Raw genomic sequence first — 17,509 nt, 5'->3', positions numbered from 1 at the left:
TTGCAATATCAATTTCAAGAGATTAGGAAATGAGACACAAAGCTAATGTGTGATATCAACAAAGAGTTGCAATAACAACTCCTTTAAACAAAAGTTGACCTAATCCTTGGGCCTTGGGTTTGGTTCCTATAAAATATGGTCTGCATTGTAATAATTCTTTTTGTAATTAAAATAACATTCAAAGTAAAAGTTCAAATTCACTTTTCCATGTGAATTTAGAAGAAATTACAATTGGGCTTTTTTATGATTTGGTGATTAAGTAGACAAGCAGTATACTTCGTGGGTACCATAATAGTTAACACCTGTTTCAACTGTTTCATATTTGTATTGGATGGGACCTTGGCAATCCAATATATCTTGAAAAGTGAAAACCTGATATAAAATATTTCATGGTATGGAAGAAATTATAATAAACAGAGTGTGGCTTAAAATATAAAATGCTTATTATGCACATTTACTTTAGTCCTTTTTTGTATTTCTGAAACCAATGTTAGCATTTTGTGCAAAAATAATCCTTTTGTGAAGGTCAGTTAAATGATTATTTATTTAATACCAGAAAATAAATAGTGTTCTAAGAATACAATATTTCCTGAGTAGTGGAGGTTGGCAAAGATGAATAAATTTCTCAGTCAGAAGTCAGCACACGGTGTTAATTGTCATTTCATTTAATGTGGCTTCGGTCAAATCCCCTTTTGGGACAGGGACCATGGACAGAAGGGCTGGTGTGCCTAGGCATGAGCTCTGGAAATCCTGTTTAAGTGCTGATGTTTTCCTTTTTCTCAGTGGAGATGCGGCTAATCCTTTGTCATTGTATACCCTGCAGTTCAAGGAGTACTTCCCTTGACTTGGTAGTGCTTATGCTGTAAAGTGGGATGTTAGAAAGTTGAAGAATTGCTCTGTTCCTGCTTGGGTCATATTTGTAGTGCCTGGTCCCACTGTTTGAGGCGTCCAAGGTTCTGGCGAAGATGTAGGAGAGAGAACTTGGTCTGCTGCTCCTGCTTGGGGCTGTGGCTGCCCGAACACCTTTGGCTGCCAGCAAAGTGAGCCCCAAACTCCTTCCCTCAGCACCTTCCAGCCAAGTAAGACTGGGGAACAGTTCCAGTAAATGCTGCTGGTTCTTTGGGGTGGAGAGCTAGGTGTGGGCCCTGCTGTGGCTGTGCAGAAGGCTGTGCTGCCAAACCAAGGAGAGCGGCACAAGGTGGAAGTGGTCAGCAAAGGCTTTCTCTTCAATGGCTGCAAGTGTTGTTATAAAATTAAACCTGTCTTTCACACTACTTCTTGGGTTTGTTGTTTAAACAGCAGCTCAGGATAGTGCGGGCTTTAGTGACCTGCATCTCTGGGAAAAGAGCTCTTGAAGTTTTTTAGTTTAGTTTTCTTTTTAATGATTATTTGAAGTGGAATTTAGCAAGTCATTTAATAACTGAGTTGCCCTTGTTGACATAGGATTTCCTAGATCAGGATTAATGATCTTACCTTAAGAGCTAGGCAGGAGTGTTTCATCTTTGTTACTGGTGTGTTTTTGAAAACACTAATTCTGTTTACAAAGTCAGAAAATGCAAAACTTTTGTATATTAAAATCTGAAAGTTCATTTCAAATTCAGTGGTCAGATGGCTTACACTGTGCCTTCTGTGTGGCACTGCCAGTCCCTCTGCCTCCCCTGTTTGAAATTTCCAAATGCTGCTTTTTGAAGGGAAGTTGGTTTCATATTGATGTTTTAATTAATATTAGTGAGATTACTAAAATAATCTGTCTGGGAACGAATGTCAGATATAAATTCTGAGAGCTCCTCAATATGATTTGTAAAAGATGAAATTTGTTTTGAAAGTCGGGGTTAATACTCTCAAGATTTGTTTAGAAAGAAGTTGAGCTTAGGATGCAGTGACCTAGCAGGCTTTTTTTCCTAAACACAAGTTAACACTTGCTTTTCTCTCAGTTTGTCTGATTGAGGTCAACCTCAGTGACTTACTAAATTACAGCTTATCCTAGTGAACACTGTAAGACTTTGAACACCATGGAAGTGTTACCATTTGCAATGACTGGTGCATAAATTTCATAAGCTCAAACATTCCAGCAAGTTATTTCCCCGCAGAAGATAGCGGGTTTGTGGTGCTTGAACAAAATCAGTTCCACCTTTTAATTATGAAAGAAATGGGTAACTTTTCCTTGTCTAGCAACTCTTGCTGTTCTCTGAAGCAGCTGATCTTTTTGCATCCTTTGCCTCCGTACTTTGCAGGTAAACATAGATTATTATGTATGCAATTATAGGTGGTATCCTCAAATGTATAAACTACTGATGAAATTTCTGATTTTAAGTGTAAGTTCTCCTCCTCATAGAAATAAACAAGCAAATTATAAGAAGCTGAGTAACATAACAGTAACGCACTATCACTGGCTCAAAGAGTTACGAGGATGAGGGATTGTGAAAGGGGGAAATAACTGGAAAATAGCTAACAATGGAAAACAGAATATACTGCTTCATACAGATTATCTTTTTACTTCTAGGTTTCTTATTTTTTTCTTTTCTGCTGAAAGATACCTTAAGTCTAGCTCAGTATTTTGGGCTAATATTCTGAGTTTTTTTATTCACTGCATAATGGAGATGGTAATGACTAGGCCACCTTAATATTCAACAACCATCTTGCACAAAAAAAAGGAGCATAGGCATAACTCTTAAGAGACTAAATGCAGAATGGACATGGACAAAATACTGAAATATTGCTGTGCCTTTTCGATCATGGTAAGAACAACTTTAAGGTATAGCAATATTAAACTTCAGGTCTGTTTCAAAAAAAATACGGTACAGCCTTCCCTGCCTTTTGGTAGACACTGTGAGACTTGACAAACATCTCACCTACTGAAAAGTTACAATGACAAACCATATCTTCATAATACAGTATAACAACTGAAAACACTGAACATTAACCTAAACTGTTTCTAAATGCCATTTGCTCTCATTATTCTCTCTACAACTGTCTTTGTTTTTCTGTGAGCCCTGTTTAGGCTGCTGTCACTCCCTGCTCTTCCTGGCTCTGTCCGTGCTTGTTGGAGTCAGTGGGTTGTGTCATACAGCTGCTGGTGGGGCCAAGCTGTAAATCAGGTCACCAGAATGATTCTGATTAAAAATAAACCTACAATGAAAAGCTTGGAATTTGCTTTGTCAGCATCCTGCTTAAATGCCCTGTAGAGCATCACTGCTATTATCTGAGCCAGCTCTTGTTTGTATTCAGTTTAGAAATCATGTATTTGCAGCTGGAACAAAATCTGTCTATTCTCAAAGCTACAACTTCAGCCTCCCATCTGTCATCTTCTCTTCTACAGCTTATCTTCTGTGTCCTCTGAATAAAAGCATGCTGGAGGGTGCCCTACGGTTTCTCGATTTGTGGAGTTGTGGAGCCTGGAATTGCTCTGCCCCAAGGTGGCTGCTTGCTAGGCTCCACTCAGTGCCTCTGTTTTGACCGTCTTTGCGTTGCAATTCAGAAGTTGATGTGATTTATCAGATAGGACTTTGTAGTCTATGGTTTCTCCATGGTATGTAGGTGATGGTGGTGGTGTTTCCTGAGAAGCCTGTTAAAACTAGTGGCGTTGTTTTCTCTTGGGCAGAAATAAGTCTCATGCCACTAGCTTGTATCTGCTCCGTAGCAGTTGTTCTTTGAATGCATTAGCTGAGTTAATGCTAATTGAGGAGCTTGAAATCGCTTGTGTAATTAGAAGAGTGGGAAGAACTAAGTAGCTGGAACAGAGTTTTGAAGGCTGGGTTATGGGGCAAACCAGAGACCTAATCTGTGCGTGAGAAATACAGAAATATTGCAATGACAAGGAGTTTCTTCAGCAATCCAGTACTATTTAGGAAGCTTCCCCTCTCCTTGGAGTTTCATCTGGAGGCATTCCTTTTTCTGGGAAAAGAGAATTATCCTCTCTATAATTAGCTCTATGATTTGCTCTCTTCTAGAAGACCTACTGTGTTTTGACTTAGTTGCTGTGTCCTGAGTTGCAACACAGATAAGCTGCAACATATGCTAGATGCAAACAGTTGTACCATTTTAAGTGCCACTACTTGCATTGTCTAAGTGTACAGCTAGAAGTTTCAGTACACATGGGAGAGAGTCAATCCCTAATTCATGTCGTCTTCTGGAAACCACTAAGTTCTATGATTGCTTCTTATAAGCTTGCAAGCCCTGTTCTGAAATGATGCTGCTGTTTTTTTTTGCAGGCTTTTTGAAAAGTACTCTTAAGGCTGTATAGTTTTACTGCCCACATTTTATTTGCTCTTCCTGCTAATGCTCTTGCCCTTTTGATAAATATGAATGTCCCAGTGTGGCCCGTGAAGTACAGGGAGCATTTCAGCGTGCTGGCACACACCCCTCTGACCATGCCCCTTTTCGACCCCCCAGACCTACCCCTCACATTGCACCATTTGACACCACAAGAAGCGTGTTGGGTGTGAGGAGAAGGGTGGTGTTCTCCATTTTGTCTCTTCCTACAAATGGTACTGGTGTGAAGAGGTTTCTTTTCATTCCTCTGAAGAGCTTCTCTTCATGGAGTCGGTATTTTCACCTTTCAGTCTTTGATTTCCTAGGCTAAGCATATCCAGATTTTTTTCCTGCATGACGAGTTAATGTTTGCCCATTGCCAAGCTTTAGCAGCAGCAGCCACATTCACAGCCACTTCTAGCTTGAAGTTGTCTCTTTTGAACGCTGCTCTGGAGTGCTCAAAAGTGCCTGTGTGCAGTGGTGCTGTTGCTAGTGTCTAGGGTTGCTTTTGGTTCTCAGCTGTAGCAGCTGAATGTAGCAGCTCAAACACTGGCTGGTAGGAAGTACATGTTGCAAAAATTCTCTGGATCAAGTTGTGATATTTCCCTTGGATTAAAAAATAAAACAGGACTGTTATTAAATCAATTCAGGCTTAATACAATGCTTCTTGTTTTGGTTCTAACTCTTTCTCTAGCAAATGCTGTGCCCTTCTGGCTTTCTTTTTATCATCTTATTAGTAGAATTACATGTTAATGTATGCAGTGTGAATAAATCACTAGACTTGGGTGATCTTATGTAGTTTGTAACTAACATATAGATCCATGTATAGCAGCTCTATTATGCAAATAAAAACATGTGCTTGGACTTGATCCTTAGCAAGTGACTTGCAAAGAGTTGTTCCAAGTGTTAGTCAGTTGCTGATAAACGCATGTTGCATGAGAAGATGAGGACCTAGAGTTATAACTTCACAGTAGCATGAACTCATTGATGATTTCTGTATACAGACTTACAAATTTTCTCCGAAGTATTTTGAAATCAGATCTTATTTTTGTTTTACAGCTGCTGCTGAGGGCAAAGGGAAAAGTGGGGAAGACTTTTTTCAGAAGGTAAGAAAGATATTTTAATTCAATAGCAACAGTTGACTAGATGAAAAATTACCTTAATTGCTCATTCATGAGGTCAACTAATTAAACTTAATGTGCAGTTTCCACTGTATTGATCAAATACATTTTTTATGTCTTTGTTATTTATTAACCATTAGCTGTGCGTGGACCATGATAAATATGTTCTTTGGTATATTCTACTGCTATTCACATAAGAGCTTAATTATTCTTTAATTGAAAGTTTTTAACTACATGTTATGGAAGTATTTTGCCTAATAGCAGGGAGCTCATCTGAAAGATGTTGTGAGGTGGTCTTAAGGTTTTTATCTCTGGGGATAAACACTACATCCTGTTATTGAAGAACTGACGTGAGACTTATTGTGCTATCATTGAAAGCATAAATATTTTGTTGGGAAATGCAAAGTCCTTTTTAAGAAAGACATGCACAGTCCACACAGTGATTCAATAAAGCTTGTGGTTAGACAGAGGCATGGAAGGGCTGGAAAAAATAGTCCTGCAGCAACTAAACTACAAAAAGAAGCATAACCAAGAGTAATGACTTTGAAATTGCTTTTCACAAAGCAACATGTTTCTTTATGAATAGTATGTAAAATATTATTTGAGTTAATGAAGATCTGCATACAGTATGCAAATAAAAATGAGCTGCTTTGTCTTCCTGTACCATAGAAAAGACAATGTAAATCTTCATGCTGTATCCTGAAAAGTCTTGAAACGACTTTTTGACTGGTTGTCTGTTAAACAAGTCGTTGTTCATATTTTTTCAATGTTTTGTTCATACTTAAAGATGGTACTGCTAGGAAGTATCTTCTTAGATGTGAAAGAACAGTTTATCCTGTATGTGGTCATCAAATGCTTTGATCAAGGCTGGAGGGGAGGAATATGTATACAAGCAAAATATCTGTTTTTAAAAACAATGGTATGGGAGTCTTCAGATGATGTTCTTGACTGGCAAATGAATTACTTTTCTGAATGTGCTGCTTGTGCTTGACTTTCCAATATTAGTGAGCACGGAGGAGGAATTGACAATAATTCTTCCTTAGCATTTTTATCAAAATGCATGGATTTTTTTAACTTGCTGCAACGAAGCTGAGCCTTAGTAGCACTTCATATTAAACATTTATTTTACAGCACAGCATTTTCACACCCTTGTGTAAAATTGCTCATAATTCTTAAAGCTGTGAACAAGGTATTTCCTCTGTGTGGGGTTAAAGGACTGACATATTTCATGTGCATTGGATACCTGATTATTTACTGTAGATATAATGTACCTTACAATTACACAGCTGTTAGTATAGCAAAAAATACTGGTTTGAATTTAATAGGAAAATGTGCTATGTGAATAAGAGTACACTGCTTATCAATATCGATAATGCATTGTCTATTTTGGCATTAATGTATTGTCATATGCCTGTGTAATTATATAGGCACAATGTGGATATGGCAACAAGCTAAAGCTGCTTCATTTTGACTAGCATTCTTCTTAGTGACTCATCAACTCTGTAGTTCAATTTAGATTAGTGAATCTTTTGTGTACATACACATGATATTACAGCTAATAAAAACAGATGGAAGCTATCTGCTTTGCAAGTTTTCTCTTTTGTTCAAAAAAAAAAACACTTTGGTTGCTCATAGCTTACTCACAGTCTGTCTGTGCAATTTCCTTTAATCAGGGATATGCTTTTTTTCCCTCTTATGTGAAATGAATAAGGCAGAATTTCTGGAGGTTAAATGAAGACTTTTCATTTGTTTCAGGTTGTAGTGAGGAAGAAACTCATTTGGGGCATTGAAAACATATTGCCAACTAAGGTAGCAAGGTACCTTCCAGAAAACTAATATGAATTCAAAGGTGTAGTAAAAACTACTTCAAAAATGCATTCAGAATAATCCTTTCTTCAGGGCTGTATTGTTGAACCAAAGTTGAGTGGTGAAGTGAGGTGCATCACTCTTAAGTGACATCAAGAATTGAGGGTGTAATTGGCATAAATGCTGCCATGTATAACATCTTCAGACAAATTGTACCCTTAATGTGTTGAACTACAGTGGGTTGGAAGGAGTGAGCCAGGTGAGAGAAGTTTTCATATGAATGCTGAAATGACAGAAGCAATGGAACAAAGACTCAGTGATTCTGTATGTCAAGACACAGATGAAGAGGGAGGAGAGAGGAGGCCAGTACTGGAGGGAAGCAAGACAAAGCTGATAGCTTCATGTGGTGGCTGGACAACAGGAGACGGTGCTTGGTTCATATAAGCTAGACTTCAGGAGGAGCAGAATTTACTCAGTGATCCCTAAGCTGAGCTTTAAAGTCAGGACTTAACTAGGGTCATTAAGCTATACACATAGGATGCTTTTTAATTAATCTATCATGTTTTTAAAGGATTAGGTTAACACAAATTTTGTGATGCTGTCTTCTACTTAACAGAGACAGGGTGGAGGGTGAGCACCTAACACAATCTGATGTGGATTTTTCAAAACCACTGGGAGTTGCTAACAAGGGATGCATAAATAACGTGATGGCTTTCTCTCCCTAGCTCTCTGATTTTCAGTTCAGTGGCAGGTAATCTTAAATAAACATGGATTGGTTGGCTGTTGTATTACATACAGTTCAGGTAAAAGATCCTCATGGACCATGCTCTATATGTTATTGTCCTAATTTATTCTGTGAGTAATGCATAATAAAATTCTTTTGATCCAAAGCCCATTTGCAGTTGATGGTGGAATTTTTCCATTGAGTTCCATAACATTTGGTTCATGCCTCATAGGCAAGCAGGGTCCCTCCCAGACCAAGACAGGACATTGTTTCAGGGAACATTGTAATTTATGTAGCACTATAGATATGCGTGGCACTTCATATAAAATGTAAGAAGGTGGTGGGTCTCTGCCCTGAGGAGTTTATAATCCAAACCAGATGAGTGTTGGCCGTATGGACAGAGGGGAATTTATTGCATCATTTCTGCTTGCCTTTGGTTCTGGCCTTCTCCAGTCTTGCCTTTTTTTTTTTTTTTTTTTTTTAATATTTGGAATCTTAATGTTAAATGATAATCATTCACTCTAAAATTTGTCAAGGAAACAGTGTATGAGGAGCCTTGATCATGAGACTGTCAACAGTATGGTGGGAGATGGGTGAATGTTGTGGTTTAGTAGAAGCTGGGTGGAGTTCTTAGGCTAATGTAAGACTGCATGTGCAGAAGGAGCAGCTCTGGAAATGCCCATGTGGGGTTCTGTCCAAGTGCTTGACTCTAGGTCAGATGTAAGCTCCTCATTTCAGCATGGTTCAGTGTGTTATGTGCATTAGTCATGGGCTCTTAAAGTATTTCTGAGGGGGCTCTTCAGTTCTTCCTTTCCTGGTTTTCAATTGTTTGCAGAGTTTGGTTTTGTGGAAAGCACAACATGCTACCAGGCAACTGTAACTTGTGGCTTTTATTGTCTCTGAATGTTTGAGATGTGGATTTCTTTTTAATCAAAAAGAAATAGTGCTTGTAGGAATTAATATTCATTTACACAGTTGAAGATATATAGGTGTTTTGTTTTAAGATAACACTGGATTTTGCCTAAAATGTTTTATAAATGCTTATGCTTCTTTCTTGACTACAGTGCCTGTTACTCGCTGAAGGGAATGTAATCATGCTTGGAAATGTTGGAAGCATGAAGCTGCAAATATGCAAATATTACATGTGTATGAAAATCTCACCTGATAATAAGTTAGGTGTGTAAAGGAAGACTAGGGTTTCCATTTCTTGTTTTCTTTATTTCATTAAATGAGTAGGCTCTTCAAACATACTGTGTTTTTTTTAGAAGCAATATTTGGCGAAGCCATCTTTTAAAGCTGGTTACTTTTTCAGTATAAAGATTAGAAAAACAGCAGCATTAAGAGTTGTTTTTTTTTAATTTGCGATTATATATGAGAACATATCTAATTCCATTTTGTATCACTTTTCGGTTAAATTCCTTTCCCATATGCATAAGTTATAAATGACCGTACATTACCTTTTGTTTAGGAGGCTCTGGTAGCAAAGGCAATAAGGAAGCAGCCTCAAACCCTGTTTATTTATCTAACAGTAATAGAGCTCGTTTTGCAACATCCTGTATTTTCATCTGTATGCAACTTAAAGAAAAAAAAAAAAAAAAAAAAAAACATTTTTGAGGATCATATTAGGCAAACCTTTTAACTTTTGCAAAATGCTTGAGTGAATATATTGACCAAGTTCTTATGTATATGAACACTTCAAGTATGTTCTGATACAAATAAATAACTAAAAATGATAATTTTCTGTTGCTGCTGTAAGTCAGGCTGGAATTTGGTCAATCTTCCTTCTTAATCTTTGAATATGGAATGTGTAGGTAAAGCTGTAAATGTGGATGGCTTAGGGCACTTTCAGGCATAACAAATATTAATCATTGACCTGAGACTAAGATGTCCCAGGCTGATTATAATCTGTGTTCAGCAGGAACTTTTTGAAGGGCTTTCCATGTGTCTTCATCCATGACTTCTCTGAAACTGTGTATTTGTAATTATTGCCTTCCCTAAGGCTATATTCTCATTTCTGATGGCAATAATGCAGCTGTTGGTTTCTTCCAGTGCTATTTATTTTTGCTAGTGAGACATAATAAATTCATGCTTGTCTATACATTATCATGGGTTTCTGTCCCCATTTTAACTGCAGCAGCAGTTGGGAACTGTAGAAACTGATTCCACACTTTCCATTTTTTCTGGGTAGAAATCAATCCATATCTGTATTAGTTAGCATTAAAATATATGCTTGATGTGGAGTTTGGCTCATAGCATGTGACAAGGATATATTAAGGCAATACATTTCCAGAATTTGTTTCAAACACCTGGCTGTGCTATTCTGTGGTGGGAATGCTGGCATGAGCTTCTAATTTATGTTTAGCTCCTCTGTTTTGCTTCCTGGAAAGAGGAAGTGACTGCTCAGAGATGTTGGTATGGATGAGAGAGTTGAAAGAATGTCAGTAGTAGTCAACATTTGCAAGAAATCTTGAGATTGAGTTCTGTCTCCCTTTTGGTAAAGCCCCACCCGGTGGAAAGGAGGAGGCTTATTTAGGTTGGATCAGTTGGTCTAAAAAGGTAAATTGAGAATGTTTACTTTACCATTTTGCTTAGTTCAGGCAGAGCTAAGTGGTGGGAAGTCTTTCCACATTCATGTGGAAAACTGTTCATCACATCTGTAGCGTAGCAATCATTCTGTTAAGGGAATGGAGTAAGTACAGGGACTTAAATCATGAGCTTTAGCTGCTTCTTCGTTGCTTCTGATATAAGGGGGGCAATCTTGAGAGTTAGCCTGTAACACGAAAATGCTGTCTGATGGGCCTAACTCTTGAAGTGCTCAATGCATGTGAAAGCCTTAAAGCAATGACTGTCCCTGCTGAGCTTGTAGGGGATAGTTTCCTTAGTCAGAAACAAGGGATCAAAATGCCCGCTAGTATGGAGTGAGTGACTGTTTCACTGTGTGGAACTCAGTCTGAGGTCCAAGTGAAACATGGCTTTAGTTGATGAAGTCCCATTTTATGCAACCGTACTGCTATACTTCATCTTTTGTGCAAGATTTCTAAAGCAACAGAGAAGGAACAATTGGTCACCGCAATCTCTGTTGAGATGCTTGATCCTTTTCACTCTGAAAGAGAAGTCCTGTCTTACAATACATAAGAAGGATTTTTGGTCCTCAAATGCTTGTATTCCTTCCGAAATAGTGAGGAAGGAGGAGGTGAGTGAGTGATACCCATGAATAACCTGCAGTGGGTTCCTGATTCTTGTAGGAAGTGGACTGCCTGTTCTGCTGCTTTGAAGGGAGGAGAGGTGGCTACCTATCTATCGCTCTTCCAGGAACATGCTGTGGGGCTTCAATGTTAAATAATTTTCTCAGATAAATTTCTCCTTTTTTGTCCTGTTACTTGTTTGGAACTCATTAATGCTGTACACAGAGATGCAGTGATAGCTAGCTTCTTTTTTGCATGTTTAGATAAACCTTTTACACTTTGTACTATATTTTCAGCCATTTATTTAAAATAAAATCATTACTTGTCACCTTGAATTTATATTTCCATTCAGGGTAAACAAAACAATGAAGTCAATTCAAGAAAAAGCTTAAATGTTTCTCTATAGGTAAGGGCATCTGATCAAGTTTTCTTCTCACTAGAAATAGCTATGAATATGTACCAAAGATGATGAGTTTCTTTAGACTTAATTTATTCTGAGATATAGCCCATTAAAACATCCTGCTTGCTTGCTAGTGGAAGTCTCAAAGTCTGTACATGCAGACCACAAAATTATCAGTCATGAGAAGTTGAAGGAAAACACATTAGTGTTTTGCTTAGTTTGACATGAAGCTGTAGATGTATGTGATTTGGAAATAGATATGGTTTTGGTTGCATTTGTACCTGAATCTGGATTAGTTGGAAAACTATGAAACATTTTGACTTTTTTGGATAAGTTACTTTAGCATTTATTGAAGCTAATTTTAAATTTAAACCCTTCTAACAAAAAGCACATTAATATGTGAAGATCAAATTCCTGCAATACTGAAATAAATAACTTGTAATGGAATCATGAAGTTGTTGTTTTTTGCCAATATTGAACCTTATCCATTCCATATACAGTCTCCCAGATGGCTATGTATATATATTTAACCCTTTTCAAATACAGGTAGAGTTACAGGAGAAGGACTAGCAAAGTAGTTGCATAGAGAGACTTTAAATGTTATGGGTTTCTGACAGTTGTAAAATAAAATCAGAAAATCAGATATGTTTACCCCACCCTACAAGAGCTGCATGCATTCATCTCCTTGTACATGGGAAGGCTTTTTTCATACTGTTACTTGCTACACAGAAATTTACGCAACTAGGGATCAGTTCTTGTCTTCCCTATGCATGATTTTGTTGCGTGTTTTTAAATAGTTAAGTAAACTACTAATCTAGGACAACTTATATTAAGTACAAATTTGTTTCTTATGTTTTATAGCTTTAATGCTCACTGTGCAGCCACTCTGAATAGCAGATGATTTTTTCTCTGCTACAGAAGAGCACAGACTGAACTCTAAATTCTGTTCTAGCTTAAAAGTTGTTGGTGCCTTGGTGCCATCTAGTAGTGCTTGTGTTCAGAAATACTTCTTTGCTTTTACCTGCAAAGAAGTAACATGAATGCTATGGAGTCAGACACATAGTATAGTGGTGGCGGGTGTTTTTTGTGTGTGCAGTAGTTCCAACGTATGCAGGAAATTCTGATCTTGAATTTCATATGTAGACCTTAGGAGGGGAGATGGGGGCACAGCTTGGGCTAAGAATTCATTGCTGTACTCAAAATGTGGGCCAGCCCTTCAGAAGAGCTATATATTTGCACCATGTCTTACATCTCCCATATTTCCTCACCAAACACAGGTGCTCTACCATTGGTGCGCTCTACCTTTGATGTGTTCTGGCTTTGGCATCTTAAACACTTACTCTGGCCTGACCAATTTTAGAGGCTGAATTGCCAGTTCCTGGGTTAACAACACAATTGCTTTTGTATCTTATTTTTTCCTTCCCATCCTTGTCCGTACCCCCCCCCCCCCCCCCCCCCAAACAAATAAACAAAACCAACAAGCCGTTAAATATAATATTCCTTGTGGTTCCAGCTACACCCATTGCTCTGTTCTTGCTGCCAAAACTCTTGTTCAGGGATTAGTCATCCTCTCAAATACTGCTGTTTCACCATATCTTCATTTAAAAGAACAACAAGTATCAGCCCTTGTAGGATTTTGCTTGTCTGCTGTGACTCTTCAGCTCAGATCTTCTCCTGCTTATAAACAAATACATACTTATATATATTTATTTCAATGGAAGCTATACTCCATGTTTATTGTTTACGCTGGACTGAGCCAGTGTAAGATTGACAGTCCTATGTGTCGCTTTGATTCTGGTTAACCAATTTTACTAAGTATTTGAGGTAGTTTGAGGTATAAAGGAGAACTAACAGGCATGAAATTAGTATGATCTTTATCTTCTGATAAGATAAATGTAATCAGACTACTCCAGTATCTTTTATAGTATTTTCAGTTAACTACTGAATTAATTTTGATCTTGAAGAATATTTTGTATAACACTTGGAAAAATAAGTGTTTAAAAATCTGTATCAGGTAGTGGATGACCGTAAAGTTGGACCGTGTTTTGGTCTCCTTTTTGTAAGAAACCTGGCTTTGACATGTTTTATGATCCTTAAAAAAAAAAAAAAAGGCATCTGACTTTATAGACCTTTTGTCATTAAAGCACACTTTATCATTCAAAACCCTTCTTAGAAACCTTCTGCAGTTATTTAATATTAAAGTTACTCAACCAGCATTGTGATTTAACCTCACTGCTTAAATATTTTCCATTTTATCCTTTAAACAATGTATTCCCCATGAATAACTAAGCAAATAAAAAGTACCTGGAGAAGAGCAAAAAGATGTGCTGTAGAGTTCAGGGATCAGTTGTGCTGAGAGGATTCTGGGTGGCTGTTAATGGCAGGAGTCTTCCCTTCTACCTGTGGAGGTTGGTGAAGTCCAGATGATCAACAAAACGCTTGCCTTGCTTTTCTGCACCTGCAAGTGTTAATGAGCAATCGTGTGACAGTGGTTTGGATCTGCATAAAGAATCTTAATTTTTATGACAGTAACACCACATGCCATCAATATTGCTTGTTTATGGAAAAATGTATTTGTCAAATTTTGAAAGGCCATTTTCATGTTACTACCTTTTTGCTATTGCTGGTCCTGGATTTCATTTTTTTGTGCTGTCTTGCACAGTAGCTTTCATCTTTGTTTTCTGCAAACTTGATATAACAAATTTTCTTGAGGTTCAGGGGAGAAACTGTTTCCCAAAATCAGATGTTAAAAATGGATGTGGATACAGTGATGTAACAACTATCAATCACCTTTCCTTCAGCAGTCATTTATGATTCCTTGGGTACTTGTTATTCTCTATAAATTTAACAAATCATGGTAATCCATAAAGAATTGCATATCCATAAAATGCAATCCATAAAGAATGCATGACTTTTATGTAAATGGTACTGTTTATCTTCTTTCCCTATTTTCATCCTACCCCCATACATGAGATTTTCTCCTTTGCAGTAATTTTGGCAGTACATGCTAATGCAGAGAGGTACTTTTTTTTTTTTTTTGTATTATAGGTAGCTGTTGAGGGTTTCTGCTGACTCCAAGAGCTTTATAGTTCTTATGTCAGTGGAGAAAGTGGTATTAATTGATGTTGTGTTAAAGTGGAGATTGGAAGTCATCTTGAACTTGCAGATTATTTGGCTCTGAAGTTCAACAGGGTATTGTTGCCAGTAATAATTCTCTAGAGGCATCCTTATACTTGCTGGTCTGAGGTATACTAATGGAATATGATGAGTAAAGTCTATTGTGCATTTTTTGTCTGTCTCCAATATCTGCTTGAGTTACAACTCAGCTGTTGTAAATATTTTTTAGACTTGTTTTGCAGCTGAGCCATCTACATGTTGTCTCTTGCTTCAGTGTCTTACTCTTCTGATTTAGATTTTCCTTTTTTTTTTTTTTTCCCCCGTTTGCTCTTTCCCTTGACTTGCTACTTTAACATTATCTCAGACTTTTCCATTTTACCTTCATACTGCTTGGAAAGATCGTATCTTATTTGGTCATGCCTTTTTTTTCCTTGCTGCAAGATGATTTTATACTAAGAGCTGGTCTCTGAGACATGAACCAAGGATTGGAAATAACATTAAGAAGGACTCCAAAGGTATTCTGAGCATGGTTCAGTCCTTGTCCTGACTGTACATGGTGGTGTGTTTTTTTCTGTATGAAAAGGCAATTTCTAAGTCCAAACCAAGATCTAGAAGGATGTCACTATTTTTCCCTACAGTTTTTTTTCTTGTTTCATCATTTAACCTGCTGAAGGAGCTGTCCCCACTCCCCCAAAGGGATTTCAGGTCACTTTGAGAAGGGTAAAGCAAGCTACAGGAATCACTGCTCCGTTTCCTCCCTTGCTTCTCATCTACCTCTATTTTATTTTGCCTCAGAGACAATAACTTTTGTTTTCACAGATATGATCACCTGTAGTTACTCAGTTTAACTTTATTTTGTGTAATTTACCTAACCTATCTGCTCCAGCTGTTTGGCAAGAAGTAACTTTGCCTCTAGCCTTGAGAATGCTGGAGGTGGTTCTTGTTGGGGAAGGGATTTTTGTTTCATGGTGGCAAATTAAAATGGAGATTTGTTGCCTGCCTTATCTCTGCTTACTGAAATCCAATATCCATGCTTATAATATATCCTCAATTTTATTGGAATGTTGGTGTCTTTTACTCTTTAGCTAAAATATGTTATTCAGGATGTTGAGCTTGGAGTGTTTGTCACCAGGCCCTGTTACAGGATTTGCTGTCTCCCTGCCAGCAGTGGTGTGTGGTGGTGGGCTCTGAAATAGTCCAAGCAGCAATGCCAAGTGCTTGCTGGTAACTGTCATTGTTTGGCAGTTGAAAACAAGGTATACTGTTGCAGTAATTTATATGTTTACTCCTTAGTGCTTGGTGTTGCTGTCAATGACCCAGGTGCCCCGGAGGGCTGCTGTGGCAGTGCAGGCCTCCTCTGGGTACCGTGACCCATGAGCCGGCCGCAAGGGATTAAGAGACTTAGCTTTGAGCACCTGACTTCTTCCACGTCTTGTTGTTCAAAAATAGTATTGGTTGTGTTTTGGGTCTGTTAAGAGTGGCTTTCTCATTGATGCAAGAGGCTAGGTGTGCAAAATTTTAGGGGCTGAAGAGAATTGTGCTAGAACCTGCCAGTTGTGTGAAGGCAATGGATGGTGAAGTACCATCTAAACTAAGATGGGGTTTTGGTGGTGTTTGTTATCTGAGCCTAGGTGTGTGTTTGGTTCTAATGTGCGAAGACAAACTAGGAAAAGGCTTTGAGGACAAGAACTGATCTGTTCGAAACAAACACTACCTGGACAAATGAATGAGAACTGCCAGTGGATGTGTAATTTAATTACTTTCTATGTTTTTTAATAGCGTGAAAAATTCAGGGTATCTACAAAACTTGCTATTGGGTATTTAAAGAGGGGGGAAAAAAGTTACGTTCTTAAATATAGATTGAGACAAACATGCATGTGTTCTAAAAATGGAATTTACGCTTTTTAAGACTTGGAACATTTTCATTGTTTAAGTACACTGTTAAAAAGGCATATTTTTCTGTTGTACTTAGATTCCTCAGTTTAACCTTACTAACTTCCCATGCTGAAAGAGAGGGATTTATCACTGACAAAATGAATGGCTGTTTTCTGGTTTTGGTGGTGGTTGTGTTCTTATATTTTTGACAGCTATACTTGCAGTTTTGAGAAGTTTCTTTTGTCACTTCAGTTTGAATGAGCTGTTTGCTGAGCTAAAGTTGAGAAAAACAATTGCAAAAGTGCCCACTCTGGCAGGTGCAAAAACTTGCAGGTTCTTTTCTTACCTGTTTTCTCTTTCCTTGTGAATAAGGAGCAAGGCAGAAATGGCTGAGATGCATGAATCCCAAAGGCCAGATAATCAGAAAAAGATAACTTCATAACACAAATGATAAATAATATTGCTTTCATCTCATGAGTTGCTTCTAAATGAGGAAAGGCCTGATCAATAGGTTGTTTTTTAATCTGCTTTTTGTAAAATACTTGAGGGTTTTAACAAAGTCCTCGTTCATTGTTTCTTTGCATCAGGGCATTCCTGATTCCATCCAAAATCAGCTATACAAAAATTACAACTTAAGACAATAGGAAATTATATTTTAATGTAAAAACCCTCCAAAGTGCGTAAACTATATTTTTTTAAAATAAATTCAGAGTAGCTGGAATGCAAGGAGGCTGAAAGCTGCCTGAGATTTTTTTTTTTTTTTTTTTTTTTTCTTGAAGGCTCAGTGATCTGCAACTGGAGTCAGATTTTAGGGTCAGGTCACGGCTCCATTTCTTGTGTGTCTTACAGTATCTTGTGTCATCTTCTGTGTATTCCCCACTGAGAGTAACTTGTATATTTTGGCTGCATAAATACCACAATTTCTTTTGAGAGAAGTGAAAATGGAGATGAATAATATTTAAGAGTTCTTTCATTCTGAGGAGAAGAACCTTGAGATTATTTATTATGCGATTAAATATTGCTGCCAAAT

General features: G+C 37.7%; 1 protein-coding gene across 4 annotated transcripts in view; it reads left to right on the top strand.

The window, feature by feature from the left end:
* The window catches only part of BICC1 (BicC family RNA binding protein 1), a 118,125-nt gene that overhangs the window by 44,432 nt on the left and 56,184 nt on the right, over positions 1-17,509 (top strand). For all 4 annotated transcript variants that reach the window (XM_035540079.2, XM_035540078.2, XM_035540087.2 and 1 more), the window contains exon 2: positions 5,311-5,357. In XM_035540079.2, coding sequence (XP_035395972.1) covers positions 5,311-5,357 — 47 coding nt within the window. The remainder of the gene's footprint in view (positions 1-5,310; positions 5,358-17,509) is intronic.

This window comes from Cygnus atratus, chromosome 7 (assembly GCF_013377495.2).
Source record: "Cygnus atratus isolate AKBS03 ecotype Queensland, Australia chromosome 7, CAtr_DNAZoo_HiC_assembly, whole genome shotgun sequence".
Classification (NCBI taxonomy): Eukaryota; Metazoa; Chordata; class Aves; order Anseriformes; family Anatidae; genus Cygnus; species Cygnus atratus.
The sequence above is the reverse complement of the archived record's forward strand: the minus strand, read 5'-3'. Positions and strand labels throughout refer to the sequence as shown.